Source organism: Lampris incognitus, chromosome 5, assembly GCF_029633865.1.
Source record: "Lampris incognitus isolate fLamInc1 chromosome 5, fLamInc1.hap2, whole genome shotgun sequence".
NCBI lineage: Eukaryota > Metazoa > Chordata > Actinopteri > Lampriformes > Lampridae > Lampris > Lampris incognitus.
In genome coordinates, this window is record NC_079215.1 from 52,592,692 (window position 1) to 52,608,467 (window position 15,776).

General features: G+C 45.5%; 1 protein-coding gene across 1 annotated transcript; it reads right to left on the minus strand.

Moving 5' to 3' along the window:
• Positions 1 to 230: 230 nt before the first annotated feature.
• On the minus strand, positions 231 to 11,996 carry ppp2r2ca (protein phosphatase 2, regulatory subunit B, gamma a). The gene is made up of 9 exons (XM_056279879.1): positions 11,933 to 11,996; positions 10,640 to 10,737; positions 9,507 to 9,681; positions 8,632 to 8,744; positions 7,823 to 8,000; positions 4,965 to 5,129; positions 4,442 to 4,611; positions 1,358 to 1,449; positions 231 to 528 (listed from the first exon to the last, which is right to left on the minus strand). Exons 1-9 carry the CDS (start codon positions 11,994 to 11,996, stop codon positions 231 to 233), a joined length of 1,353 nt encoding a protein of 450 aa, XP_056135854.1.
• Between the last annotated feature and the right edge of the window lie 3,780 nt (positions 11,997 to 15,776).

Consider the following 15,776-nt stretch of genomic DNA (forward strand, 5'->3'; position numbering starts at 1 on the left):
ATGCCTAAAACTGCAACAGTGCATGAAAATGCAATAAATCCTTGGCTCACCCTCACTTAAGCGTTGCATACTGTGAGATCTCTCTCCACACACTGAGTAACTGCAATCCATTGAATTTCGAGTCACCCTTCGTGTCTTTGCGGCAACTAATTGAAGGCAATGTGTGTGTATGTATGTGTGTGTGTGTGTGTGTGTGTACGTCACTGCCACTGTCAACATCCCCATCACTGTCACTGCGTCTGTGTGTCTGGGCTGACGCGGTCCTGGAAGATGTACAGGTTGTTAGTGGCTGCAATGGCAATGATGTTCTCGTTTGGGTGCCAGGCCATGTGCAGGATCTTCTTGGTGAAGTCCAGACTATCTACCCCCACATCTCCGCGACGACGTTTGCCGCCGGTGTAGACGCGTCGTGTCCGGAGCACAGCCCGAGGCTTGCTGCTCTCCCGCCACGCTTCCAGGGTCACTCCCCGCCCTGTCTCCCTGTCAAACATCCGGAAGAAGCTGTTGTACGCTCCCGTCATGATCACACTGAGGAGAGGAGAGGAAAAAGGAGGATAATGGAGAAAGTGGGTTACATTGTGGAGGACAGCAGATTGTGTCTAGAGAGTCAGATTTTGCCGATATGGCATCCAATCAATCATAAACAAGGAAAAAAGGATTATGGGAAGGAACAGCAGGAGAAGCTGAGGACGAGTAGATAGATTTGGTGTCAGATAAGGGAGGAGGCAAGCAAGGCAATACAGTTAATTACTGCTACTGCACGCACATGCACCAACACACACAAACACACACACACACAAAACAGGCCGCTGGAGTGTCGTTCGAAAGGTTGGATAGCATCAGAAAGCTGTTTTTGGTTAGTCGGATTCTGGGGGGGGGGTATGCGTCTGTTTTTTTTTGCAACCTTATGAAAGTACCATTTCAAAATCTTTCCACAGTTTCCGCCACGACTGTCCAGGTTTGCTAAGGTATGAAAATGGGTGAGGTTTCAAGTGGTTTTGCAAAACGTGTCTGTCTGTGTCTTCACACAACTCCGCCGCCGTGCTGACTGCTCACTGCTCACCATGAAAAGCTTTGGGGAAAAAAAGCCTCTGAGGGTGCTTAGGTTATATACACGTTTGTTTGACTCTTCGAAACACATCGAAATTCATGTCTTACAAAGACTTCCCGTTTATAATCCCACTCCTTTCTGTGACAGACAGCTTCTTGCCCCTCCTTAGAGTTTAGCTGTTTGGAAAAGGTATGAGTCGTACAAACTAGTTTGTTTGCAGCATGCAGAAGGCCTTACACACACACACACACACTAACACAAACCCTCTTTCTCTTTTGCACAAATGTATCTACCACACCGTCTTACCTATCTGTGCTGTTCCAGACACACTCAAACTTGTCGAAGATGCAGTCGTTCTCATAGAGCGAGCACAGCTTACTGCGGAGGTACTCATGCACCTGGGGGTAGGGCAGCGACAGACAGGTCATCCTACACGGCTGGTTAAATACATGACACCAAACAGGCTTATCCACTCAAAGAGTTTAGCAACTACAATATACAATGTGACTTTCGATTGTTTCTATCAGTTTGATGCATGTCACATGACTCTCATTTGGTTTCAGTTAATCCTCATTGTGTTAAAAAGACACAGTTAGTTGATGTCTGCAGTAAAATGCTAATGTTCTGTCCATCTGCTGGGCAGTGTGATCGGGCGTTATGGCGTTGTTTGTTGAAGGGAGTGCCCGGAGGCTGAGCAAGCTAAACAAGAGAGCTAGCGGGGCGTCCGGGTAGCGTGGCGGTCTATTCCGTTGGCTACCAACATGGGGATCGCCGGTTCAAATCCCCGTGTTACCTCCGGATTGGTCGGGTGTCCCTACAGACACAATTGGCCGTGTCTGCGGGTGAGAAGCCGGATGTAGGTATGTGTCCTGGTCGCTGCACTAGTGCCTCCTCTGGCCGGTCGGGGCGCCTGTTCAGGGGGGGAGGTGGAACTTTGGGGGGGGGGGGGTAGCGTGATCCTCCCACACGCTATGTCCCCCTGGTGAAACTCCTCACTGTCAGGTGAAAAGAAGCAGGTGGCAACTCCACGTGTATCAGAGGAGGCATGTGGTAGTCTGCAACCCTCCCTGGATCAGCAGGGGGATGAAGCAGTGGCCAGGATGGCTCGGAAGAGTGGGGCCAAGCACAATTGGGGAGAAAAAGGGGTGGGGAAAAAAAACAAAAAACAGGCGAGCTCGCACAGTCACCAGACTTAACCTGGACTCTGGAGAACGTGCTGGGGAAAAAGAAGGTGGGCAAACTGCCGGCTATCATGGACGTCATCACCCATCTTCTTCATGACGCCCTGGTTAAAACAGTACAGCTCCTCCAGCAAAAGGCTGCTACAACTCAAAGTGCACCAAGGAGCATTTGAGGAAGTACTTCGTGCCAGCAGCAGTCAGATTTTTTAAGCGTGCCTGCTCTTTGACAGGGTGGTGACACCTGAGTCTTTCATACGGGCTTAATGCCAGCTGGATTTGGCTATTTAACTGCTTTTACTCATTTATTTTTTCCACACAACTACTTATGTAACTGCCCTTTATGTACATTCAGATTCAAGAACTTTGTTGTCATTGTGCAAGCACAATGACATTGCAGTTGTGTCAACCTCAAAATGGTGCATACATAAAAGAGATTAGAAATATGAAATATCAGCAATAAAAAGTACAGAGTCTAAACGATATAAGTGCAAAATATAAGCAGTATAAGGTATAAAATACAATACAGTTAACAACAAAATACAATTTACGAGGTGCAAAAACATCATCAGCAAAAATGCAGTAAAGGTGTGGTGGACAGATATGAAGTGGCTTCGCATGACATGTGAGTAAATATTGCAAATATTGCACGTGCCCAATGGTGGCAGCACATCAGTCTTGTAGGACTGAGGAGATGTCTGAGTTCATCAGTACCACAAGCTGTTTTTCAGTCTCTTTGTGCACATGTAGATTGATTGGAAGCGCCTACCTGATGGGAGGAGCTGAACTAGATGGTGTCCAGGGTGTGTAACATCTTTTAGGATGTTCTTGGCCCTCCTCACACAGCGAGTGCTGTGAAGATGTTGTAGTGAAGGCAGCTCAATGCCAATAATGTCCCGTGCTGTTTCCACAACACGCTTGGAGGGCTTTTTTGTCAGCTTTGGTGCAGCTGCTGGACCGGGCTGTCATGCAGTTTGTTAGGATGCTCTCTGTGGTGCATCTATAAAAGTTGATGAGCCGCTTTTGGGGGAGGTTGGCTCGCCTTAGCCTCCTCAGGAGATAAAGGCTTTGTTGTGCCTTACCCACCACTGCTGAGGTGCTGTCAGCCCAGGAGAGGTGAAGGACCTTTATCTTACCTAATCTTGTGTTTTTGTATCTTTGCTATTTAGTTTTGCATTGGTTAGTGTACAAAGTTGCATGTCATACTTGAACCTTATACAAGAAACAGCAAGGTTTGGAAACAAGTTTGACAGGCTAAAGCTTCACCTACGTATGTAAATCTCATCTCATCTCATCATCAGCTGCTTCTCCGGGGTCGGGTCGCGGTGGCAGCAAGCGAAGTAGGGCACTCCAGACGTCCCTCTCCCCCAGCAATGCCCTCCAGCTCCTCCTGGGGGATCCCAAGGCGTTCCCAGGCCAGATTGGACATGTAGTCCCTCCAGCAAGTTCTGGGTCTACCCTGGGGTCTCCTCCCAGCTGGATGTGCTCGGAAAACCTCCAAAGGACGGCACCTAGGAGGCATCCTAATCAGATGCCCGAACCACTTCAACTGGCTCCTTTTCGACACAAAGGAGCAGCGGCTCTACTCTGAGCTCCCTCCAGATGTGCGAACTTCTCACCCTATCTCTAAGGCTGAGCCCAGACACCCTATGAAGGAAAAAGCCACTTGTATCTGCAATCTCACCCTTTCGGTCACTACCCAAAGCTCATGACCATAGGTGAGGGTTGGATCGAAGATTGACTGGTAAGTTGAGAGCCTTCAATCTCAGCTCCCTCTTCACCACAACGGATCGGTACAACATCCGCATTACTGCTGATGCTGCATCAATCCATCTGTCAATCACCCGCTCCATCCTCCCCTCACTCGTGAACAAGACCCTGAGATACTTGAACTCCTTCACTTGAGGCAACAACTCATCCCCAACCCGCAGGGAGCAATCCACCATTTTCTGGTATGTAAATAAAGTAAGATATTAAAAAGATGCTAGCACTTAATTGACCCACAGTACAAACACAACAGATATGAACATGTGATTTGATATTACTGCAGTATAACATGCACTGTTGGACTTGGTAGTCTTAAGTTGACTAAGTTTAATCATCAAAGATACTTTGGTAAGCCAAGAGTGGAAAAAAAAGGGTATCCTAGCCCTTGATACAGTTTGGCAGACCTACTATGCAACAAGCATAGATGATGGATGTTTCAACTGACCTGGTATGTCTCCACAGGGCCCTTATCCATGTTTAGGTCCCACACCTTGGCTGTGAGATAGTCCCTGGTCAGCAGGTAGCGTCCGCTGTGGCTGAACTTAACATCCGACACAGAGGATATGATTTCCGAGAAAAACGACCGACTTCCTGGGTCCTCTGGCTCCTCAAACACTGCACATGGATGGAGGAGAGAATCAGATTCATTTCCGTGCAGATGACCTGAATAAGACTCCCAAAATATTACAGAATTCAGTGCATTTACATTTTCTCATTATAACATCGTTCTGGATTCTTACACTGGATTCTTATAAAGGATTATTTAGTTGGATAAATCTGATATTTAATACAAAAGAATAACCCTGACTGAGATATCAACAGAACTTCTTTATGCTATTTCAGTAAGGGACCGTGTGGATTATGCATAGTTGTAATGTCACATGTACATGGATCAGGTATCATCGCTGTCATTATCTTACATGGTCATTGTGTGTATATTGTAAGTGCAGTCTCCACAACATGCTCACATTTGGTGTGTCTGTCACAGAGGGCGGAGGCTCTCATGTCACAGAGGCGCAGCGTGCCCTTGCTGCTGCTGTACACAAAGAGGTGGCAGTGCTGAGGGTGGAACTCTGCCGCTGTGATCACCTCTGTCAGGTCCTCCATGTTGGCTGGCTTGATGTCCACAATGTCTGAGGACCCGTCAGGGACCATAAAACATGAAAAGAGTGCCGCACTGTGCTGGCAGTCCACCACAGAAGTCCCCAGCATCAGTCTGCTATTCGCCATGGCAGGATTTTCTAAGATGCACTGAATACGTTAACGCTGTATGGTAGAGCGCCACAATGCACAGAGCTTATTTGTAATCGTTTGCTGTCTTTTTGTGCAGGGTGCAAAACGATACCTTTCACTGTCTGAATGAATATTTAGGAACACTGACATTTTTTTCCATTGATATTTAGGTTGAGCATCCTACCAAGTCAAATTCCTAGTATGTGATAAATTTACAGGGTTGAAAGTAAAACATGGCGATTTCTGCTGAGATGGTATTACAGGACAGAAGCAGACCAACAAGCATGCTCACAGCACACAGCAATGTTAGACTGCCAGAATATGTGTGCAATACTAGGAAAGAGTGTAAAAATAGGAGGTGGCATATGTTTTTTTGTGGGTTTTTTTTGGGGGGGGGGTTCCCCCCTTTTTCTCCCCAATTGTATCCGGCCAATTACCCCACTTTTCTGAGCCACCCCATTCTCTGTCCCACCCCCTCTGCCGATCCAGGGAGGGCTGCAGACTACCACATGGCTCCTCCGATACATGTGGAGTCTCCAGCCACTTCTTTTCACCTGACAGTGAGGAGTTTCGCCAGGAGGACATAGCGTGTGGGAGGATCACGCTATTCCCCCCCAGTTCCACCTCCCCCCCGAACAGGTGCCCCAACCAACCAGAAGAGGCGCTAGTGCAGCAACCAGGACACATACCCACATCCAGCTTCCCACCTGCAGACACAGCCAATTCTGTCTGTAGGGACGCCTGACCCAGCGATCCCCATGTTGGTAGGCAACAGAATACACCGCCACGCCACCCGGATGCCCGAGATGGCAAATGTGATTGAAAGACACTGAGTTCATAAGGCTGCCTTTTAGATTTAGGGGGAACCTTTCATGTTCTCTGCGCTCACACCTCAATTCTCAGACACAGCAGGAAATTTGGCCCCGATAACCCCCTGCAAAGCACATACACCCCAATCCTCTCGGTGTTTCTATTTGCAGCAGATCCTTTGTGGTTAAGCAGAGTGCGCTACTGTGACTGAATTATTTAGGCTCTTCTCCCATACACGTTTCATAAATTTTCTAGGTCAGCTTGCATTTAAGCAGGAAATAGCATGGTCTATCCAACACGCTATAGTCTGTCCTGGATCTGCTCAGGGACTATACACGGGTCCCTGCCAGGCCCTCCCAGCCCTAAAAACATGGTGACAACTGTGTATTTATAAAAAATACATTATAATGAATTCAGATGCACAGCAACATAAGAATTATATCTTTGTTTCTAGAGGTCAAATAATGTGTGTTCAATTCAGGTTGTGAAATCTGAAACGATTACATTTGAGACCACGTATGAGGTACCAAGACCAAGATTTAGATGTGTTGGCTTGAAGACCACTGTAGTTAGGTCATACAGGGGACAGTGAAATTAACTATGGCTATGTTTCTTGTTTAAATACCACTTTTATTATGGTAAGTTGCAATCAGTGACATATCTGAAAGTACTGGATAGGATTTTTCTTGCACTGTTCTCAGTTCTACAGTGACCAACATGGAGGAGGTCGGACTCACATTGTGAGAGAGAATTCTACAGGGCCTGATTTTGGGAAATTTAATGGAAAAAGAAATAGCAGAGCAATCACAGATATAAATAAACATAGCCACAGAACGCCAAATTTTGATACTGTGATCCCATATAATGCAATATTCAGAATCAAATCTGTAACACCACACTGCAGAAAGGCTAACTGTAGCGTATTCAGGTCACGTGGCCTACAGTCAATAAAGAGTTACACTTTCTTTAAAGGGAAATTTCACTGATGGTTTTCTGTATGTGCAAATCAGTACTGAGGTGCAATGTAGTCAATTGAAGCAATAAAGTCCTGACTGTGTACTATATTGACGAAGAAATCCGTGTTGCCCAGCTCACAGAGTCTTTCCCCACAGTGCTTACAGAATGCACTGCTGCACACTAGCTTCTGTGTTGTGGTTCATAAAATCCTCTGCAATAGTGTTGTGGGATGATGTCTCCACCATCAGAAACGTGTTTACAGTATATTAGCTGCATTAGGAACCCTGCTATGCTGTAGTTTTTCCGACCGTCAACTGATGTCATGATATGTCACTTGGCAGCCGGAAAAAAAACTCAGTTTCACCACTCCAGATGCAGAAATGATACTGGGAACAACTGCAGGTGTTTTTCTTGTGCTATCCCTGTTGCAGATGGACACAGATAAGGTTTAAAATCAGGGAATTTTCCCTTCAAATTGTCCAATCAGTATTTTGAACTGCAACAATTCAAATAGCTGAAGAAATAGATTCTCTCCATTTTTTCAAACAAATATTTGGAAGTGAAAACCAATTGTTTTCCTTTTCTGGTTACATTTTGGATTAATTTAAAGGAATGTGAATTGATTTTGTCTTTATCTTTAAGAGAAGGTTAAACTCAGGCACTATGACAGTAATGCAAAGCACAACTGGTGCACAGGTTTGCTGTTTTGTTAATTTGACAAAATTTGAGCATGAATGAATGATTTCCAAATGACACCTTTGATTTTAATAAATGGAACCAAATAAAGGTACTAAAGTAAACTAAACTAGACTTATAGGGAGGATACTAAAGCTGCGGTCAGTGATGCCCAGGTGCCACATGTTGATACGGAGGTCATCAGCTGACATGTAGGTCTCTCCATCACTGTTGACTGAGATAGAGTTGACATGATAGGTGTGTCCATTAGCAAACACTCGCCGGGGACGGACCTCTACCATCAGATCTGTAGATTTCAGGACTGGAACCTGATATGGAGGGATGGAAGAAGAGAAGAGAAGAGAAGAGAAGAGAAGAGAAGAGAAGAGAAGAGAAGAGAAGAGAAGAGAAGAGAAGAGAAGAGAAGAGAAGAGAAGAGAAGAGAAGAGAAGAGAAGAGAAGAGGAGAGGAGAGGAACGGAGTGGAGCGGAGAGAAGAAAAGAGAATTATAAAGAAGAGAAGAGAAGAGAAGAAAAGAGAAGAGAAAAGAACCGGAGAAGAGAAACAAAGTGAAGCGAAGAGAAGAGAAGAGAAGAGAAGAGAAGAGAAGAGAAGAGAAGAGAAGGGAAAAGAGAAGAGAATAGTAGAGAAGAAAGAGAGAAGAGAAGAGAAGGGAAGGTTAGGGCCATGGGTATTTAAAGAGAGAGGGATGGATGTACAGAGAGTGAGAGCAGAAAAGAAACCAAGAATCAAAGGCTGCAAAAAATAGACCCCCCCCCCCAGATTTAATACTGATTGAAGTTCAATCAGAAACAGATTTTATGTGCATGCATAAATGAACAGGAGCACTGACATGAATTGCAGACGGCTCTGACAGAATATGATGCTAGGACTCCCACACTGGCACAGTTGTCCTTATTAGCATGCCTGGTGTGTGTGTGTGTGTGTGTGTGGGTTTACCTGTAATGAGGTGATGGTAGAGATGTCCTTGATCCGTCCCTCCTCATCTTTCAGGTTGTATCCCTCTGGTCTCTTGTCTCTCTCACTCACCTTCCACAGTTTAATGGTCTTGTCTATGACAGACAACAAGGACAGAAAATCAGATAACAGATGGTTGATCGTACAAACCACAGACAAGCTATCACAAGCAATCAGTATGAGAAAGAAGTGGCAGTAATTCCTCCAGATGTAATTTCATATGTATGTAAACGGAAGTGACATATTGACAACTTTTGAGGTATTGAGGTACTTATGATCACAATTTCAAGAACAATTATCAGCTGGGACAACTCGCAGAAGAAAAATATGTCAATTATGTTTCATGGACCTTCAGGTAATGACCAACCATGTACAATTTCTTATGCCAGCTAAAGGAGCATAATTTGAGGCTCGGATGACCTCTCAGGCACAGAGGAATTAGGATCAAATGTACGAAACATGAGAATTTGACCCACTGAAAGGTTTCATTTTGACTGTTTAGTGCTACAGAAAAGTCACTTTGGGACTCCAAAATCAGTTTAACACTCTCTCTCTCATTTCACTGTACCAAAATGCCAAAGAGGCTGCCAAGCTAACGTCACATCAGATTTTGTTGGTGGTGAACATATTATTCTTGCTATTTTTGCCATATGTATAAAAATATTCAAACTAACTGGTCAACATCTAACTGTATGGTGTAACTATACTACTCAGCTGTGTTGCATGTAGTCTACAAGCCGTACTTATGATCTCTGATCACATCCACATTTTTGTGTCTAGTGCTAAAAAGGTACCACGAGGTTTTGTTAGGTTTTCTGCTGGAGGCAAAGATTATTGTGTCCACTTTGCATCCTCACCATTGGTGGACAGCAGGAAGTGAGCAGCATTCTGCTGTGGCAGCCATCGGATCTTGTTAATTTTCTCTTCTATTTCCAGGCTCTTCAGGTAGTCAAAGTCGGGTTCATGGCTCTGGAACGTGCTGTAGACGTTATACTCTCCTGAGTCCCCTGCCTCCTCCAACTCGCCTTTAGACTTCATAAAGCAGGTGGTAAGTAAAATATTTTAATACGACTCTATGTGTATAGATACAAAATTAACGTGCTCTCTTGTGAGGTGACTCGGGTTCAGTATGCTACAGAAAGAGTCTACATGTGCAGAGGGCCGTAGATGGAGCATTTACCCATTCAAGCATGAAATAATGTTAAAATCTGTATGCCGCACTTTCAGGGCCAACACTTGTACAGAAGCCCAATTCAGACGACAAGCTAATGTGCACATCCATATCCTATCGCACTGCACTAACCTATTGGGGCTTACTGCAGCTCACATTAGGCTACACTTTCATAAATCAACTGGCCCATCTCTTAGAAAGCATTATTTTATTTCATTTAATTTATTTATTTTGTGGAGTTTCCCCCCCATTTTGTCCAAATTGTACTTGGCTAATTACCCCACTCTTCCGAGCCGTCCCGGTCACTGCCCCCCCCCCTGCCAATCCGGGGAGGACTGTAGACTACCACATGCCTCCTCCAATACATGTGGAGTTGCCAGCCGCTTCTTTTCACCTGACAGTGGAGAGTTTCGCCAGGGGGCTGTAGCAGGTGGGAGGATCACGCTATTCCCCCCAGTTCCCCCTCCCCTCCAAACAGGCGCCCCGACCGACCAAGGACACATACCCACATCCGGCTTCTCACCTGCAGACACGGCCAGTTGTGTCTGTAGGGACGCCCGACCATGCTTGAGGTAACACAGGGATTCGAACTGGAGTTCCCTGTGTTGGTAGGCAAAGGAATAGACTGCCATGCCACCCAGACGCCCTAGAAAGCATTATTAATGGCTTTTAAACTATACCTGAACTAACTGATTGATTGCGGGCATGGTAACCTCCGTCCCAATATTGTAATATACTGGCAATACTGTAAAAGATGCTGGATGAAAATGGAGATGACTGTGAAGCATTTAACACATCAGACAACCCTCAGTGGCTGACCTCAGTCTGTCTCTGGAAGATAACCACTCGGCCCCCCTTGTCCCCCGTGGCCAGCAGGTCCCCATTCTGGTTGAACTCCACTGTAGAGATGACATCAGCTGGGGGAGGAGTGGGGGGGGGAGGAGAAGAAAGGGATTTAACATGGGGGTGTTAAGACAGATGACGAGCAAAGTTTTGAAAACTGACAGAGAAAGACACAGTACGGTGAAAAAGAATCAGAAAAGACAGGGCGGAAGTGAGACGGAGAGGAGGCACGGGTGATGATACATGCGAGACAATTTAGAATTAGGAGGGAGGAGCATGGAGTCGATTGGATCATTTGTCAGTATCCCTTTCACTAAAACTTGAATAACCCTTAATCATGGTGCTTGAGTCTGATATAGACACAAGCACAACGGGAAAGAAAGCCAGAAACAGTCTCAACGCTGAATTATCCAAAAATAATCAAGCCCTTTCAGAATTAGAGTCCGCTTTATGGGCAATGTAAGGTTTGTTTGTTTTGTTTTTTTGGAATTTTCCCCCTTTTTCTCCCCAATTGTACCCGTCCAATTATCCCACTCTTCCCGAGCCGTCCCGGTTGCTGCTCCACCCCCTCTGCAGATCTGGGGAGGGCTGCAGACTACTACATGCCTCCTCCGTTACATGTGGAGTCGCCAGCTGATTCTTTTCACCTGACAGTGAGGAGTTTCACCAGGGGGACGTAGTGCGTGGGAGGATCACGCTATTCCCCCCCAGTTCCCCCTCCCCCCCCGAACAGGCACACCGACTGACCAGAGGAGGCGCTAGTGCAGCGACCAGGACACATGCCCACATCCGGCTTCCCACCTGCAGACATGGCCAATTGTGTCTGTAGGGACCAAGTCGGAGGTAACACAAGGATTCGAACCAGCAATGCCCGTGTTGGTAGGCAACGGAATAGACCGCTGCGCTACCTGGATGCCCTCATGGGCAATATAAGTTTGCAAAACCAAGTGAAAATACAAACGTACTAACAGTTGCAAAAACAGTGTTTTGAACACCACAAAGTAAAACAATTGTATTAAATGAGCAGAAGATGTAATTTCAATATTAGCCCCAGTGCATTTGCCTGTGTTGTTACAGTGACAGCAAACTTGAAGTTGGCCACTTCCAGAGTACATTTAAGAAATTTGACTCAGCATCAATCAAGGCCATAAATAACCCACCCTCGATGCTGAGACGACTCTATCCATCACGACAGCATGTAATCTGAGACCAGTGAGACAGTGACAACAACGCAAGGTCTAGTAGGTGACATGCACATTGAAGGTCTACCTTCGGTGACATAGTCTCGTAGGAAGCTGTGGTTGATTTTGGGGCTCTCAGCGTCCTCACCCATCTGAAGCTGAGGGAGGGTGACCCGCCAACGCACCCGTCCTGAGGGGAAGGGTCCAGTCCGTGCACTCTCTTCCCACCCAGCCTCCGCCCATGCTGCTAGGGCCTAACGGAACGGCATCCTGGGACACCAGCCGGCCCGAGGAGGGAGATATGGGGGGGGGTGATAAGGGATCAAGAGAATGATGGAGAGAAAGGAAGGACAGAGGGATTAAAGCGGGGAGAGTAGAAGTGGGTAAACAGGGGGAGGGAGACGGAATAGCTGACAAGGAAAAGAAGGCCGGACAGGAAAAAGGAAGATTAAGCAGACTGACGACACATGCTCACATCAGTCAAAGGTGTGACCTCTGAGGAAACAATCACTCATGCACGCATGCGTACATACACACGTGTGCTGGCACAGAAGGCCTAGTCAGCACCCAAGTAAATCCCAGAGCTGAAGAGGAGAGAAAAACAACAGGCAGGTCCACCAGCCTCGGTGTGAGTGTCAAGACGCAGCCAGAAACGCAGTATCAATCCTTTTGTATCTATATGTAAAGAATGATGGGAGGTGCCGGATTTGAGAGAGATATTCTCCACTGCAGCATTCCCCTCTGCCACTCCAAAAACCAGTCATAGGTGTTCCCAGGGTGTGGTAGTCCTCCCGGCCTAGTTTATAGATGCCAGCTTACAAATGCATACATACACATGCACACACACATATACATGTACACACAAACACAGACACACACACACACACTGAGGCAGACAGTCCTTGACGGAGAGTAGAGGGGAGCGGGATATCTTGTTGGTGCTGCAATAAGGGAAGGAAGAGAGGCCTCGGCACACCTACCAGTCTGTCGGCGGCGGCTGCTGCTATCACTGCTGGTGTGTATCTGTCCTCTGCTGCAATGTGCCTGAGCAGGGCTGTGGGTTAGTCAGAGAGAGAGAGAGAGAGAGAGAGAGAGAGAGAGAGAGAGAGAGAGAGAGAGAGAGAGAGAGAGAGAGAGAGAGAGAGAGAGAGAGAGAGAGAGAGAGAGAGAGAGAGAGAGAGAGAGAGCGAGAGAGAGAGAGAGAGAGAGAGACAGCAGGAGAGACAGAGACAGAGACAAGAGGGGGTAAAGCAAAGGGAGAGAAAAATAAAAATAAAGAGTGGGATAGAGGAGAATGGAGGTATTTTGCCTACCGATGCTGTGGAGCTGATTCTACAGCATCCAGTGTGTCATGGCAGCCTCCTCCCCCATCAGCCAATCCCAGCGCGGCTGTCACCAGAGGAGCCGCCTACTGCAGCTGACGAGCAGGGAGAGACCAGCAGAGGGAGACGTCAGACAGTGAGAAATACAAACACAGCAGCAGCAGTCGAGCACAAACCATACGTTTCTTTTTATAAAACTGATTAAAAACCAAATTAAACTTACAATTACACACAAAGTAGCAAATTTAAGGGTAGTCAGGACCAAACATGTTTATTTCAAATTTAATGTAATACAAAATAACATTTCAAAACATGTGTCATGAAAATAAACATGAATTCAAAGAATCTGATCATTAATCTGTTATTAATACCGTTATTATTTGGGAAAATTCACAAATTTTCTAAAATATCTCCAATATAATCAAAACCTCTGGCCTTTAACACCCCAATCGCTTGTTCGTCAAGTCTTCTGTTTTGAAATATTCTTGAAAAATAAGCAATATGTGTTGATTTTAACCCTCTAAAGGTGCTGAATGAAGCTAAAAATGTGTACCTCTGCATTATGGCATGTTTTAGTTCTCTCGTATGAGGAGTAATTAAACTGCTCTCAACACATCCTTCACCCACAGGATATTGTTGACTCCGGAAATGATTTTCTTTTTATTAATTAAGAATAAATGTTTACAATTTTATCCTAAATTTATCTCCCACGTACGTTTCCTCCCACGTGCCTTTGGACTGTGGGAGGAAACCGGAGCTCCCGGAGGAAACCCACGCAGACACGGGGAGAACATGCAAACTCCACACAAAGGACGACCCGGGACGACCCGCTAAGGTTGGACTACCCTGGAGCTTGAATACACGACCTTCTTGCTGTGAGGCAACCACGCTAACCACTGCACCACCTGGATATTTCCTCCATGTGAAATTCCCTCAAGTTACAATTCTGCCACAGTTCTCACCAACAAAAAAAATGTGACAGCTGTTACTGCTCTCATTCATATTTTTTTAAAGGTTAAAAAGTTTAATCTTTTATGCCGTTTGTCACTTCTAATGCCAGAAATACATTGCAGAGCTTCATTCACTGCTGCACTCCTAACAGGACCCAACAGGGTGCAGCAGCAGGTCTGCTCAGGACTCAGCCGGGCTCCAGTTGAGTGGATTTGACAGAGCCGGAGCCGGGGACAGACCCCGTGTCAGACCGACAGGCAGGGAATAACTCCTGTTGAGCCGACACGCAGGTCATCCCCGAAGACTGTGAGGTGAAGGACGATGGACTAGACCTGCTGTTGTCTGCCCTGCACGGAGTCCATCTGACATGCGAGCAGGTAATCTGAAGGATTCTCTTGTGTTTTCTCACACCATGTCTTGGGATGAGATTTTACAACAAAATACATATCAGTGTGAGAAGAGCTTGGTTTAGATGTTGATATCTGTTTACGCACTATACCGGTCTGCTGTGCTCGGTCTAGGGCTGCACGATTATGGCTAAAATGATAATCCCAATTATTCCATTTAATACTGCGATCAGAGTTATTGATCATGATTATCCATCTATTCTGGTGAATAGAATTGTATTATTGAGCATTTTAAAATGAAAACTGCCTTCACTGTCATAATGGATTTTATATAGATAAATAAAATGTACAAATCTTCAAATCATAATAATACTTTATTCACACCAGAGCAAACTAAACCCAGTGGGAATAATCACCTTATGGCCACGATCAATTAAATATGGAAGCTAATATTGGAATCGTGATTAATGCATGATTAATTGTGCAGCCCTATAGCTGTGTCTTCTCAGGAGCATTAGCAGAGCTCCTGTTTCAGTCTCTATGTCATATAGAGTTGGATTGGTAAAAGCGGTGTGTGTTTGGTTGTGCGTACTTCCTATTTGTGTATTTATGTGGACAACAAGTCTCCACAAGTAAAGGAAAGTGAGGATCTTTGTGTTAAGTGGGGACATTATGGGCGGATTATGGGCAGCCCTCACCTCTTCAAGGGTGTTTTTAGGGTTAGGTGTTGGGTTTAGGGTCAGGATTAGAATCAGGGTTAAGTTAAGGTTTGTGTAAAACAAGGGAAAGTGTTGTAGTTCTGATGGCTAAGGTTACGGTTAGAGGACAGCTGTGTGTGTGTGTGTGTGTGTGTGTGTGTGTGTGTGTGTGTGTGTGTGTGTGTGTGTGTGTGTGTGTGTGTGTGTGTGTGTGTGTGTGTGTGTGTGTGTGATACTAGGAGGCAAACTCAAAAACAGTACTCGCATGCATATGTACCTACATGCAATAGATCGTTACAGCCTTTCAACCCCACCTCATGTTTTATATAAAAACTATAACAATTTTTAATAAAATCCAATGATTTAGAGTAATTTTAAACACATTCATGTCACCTCATGACCGATGTACTACCTGAACGATAAATGTTCAAGATGTAATCAGTAAGGTCTGAATTTGGATTTAAAACTTGCCCATTTCCTAGCTACTGTAATGACTAATTGGCAGTACAGAAAGAAGAGCTCAGTCATGTGGGCCAAGTCTTTTTCTATGCAGTAACTCAGTATAGAGATGTCAGTGTTTCTTGGATATGCTCCTATCAAGGGTGATGCAAGTA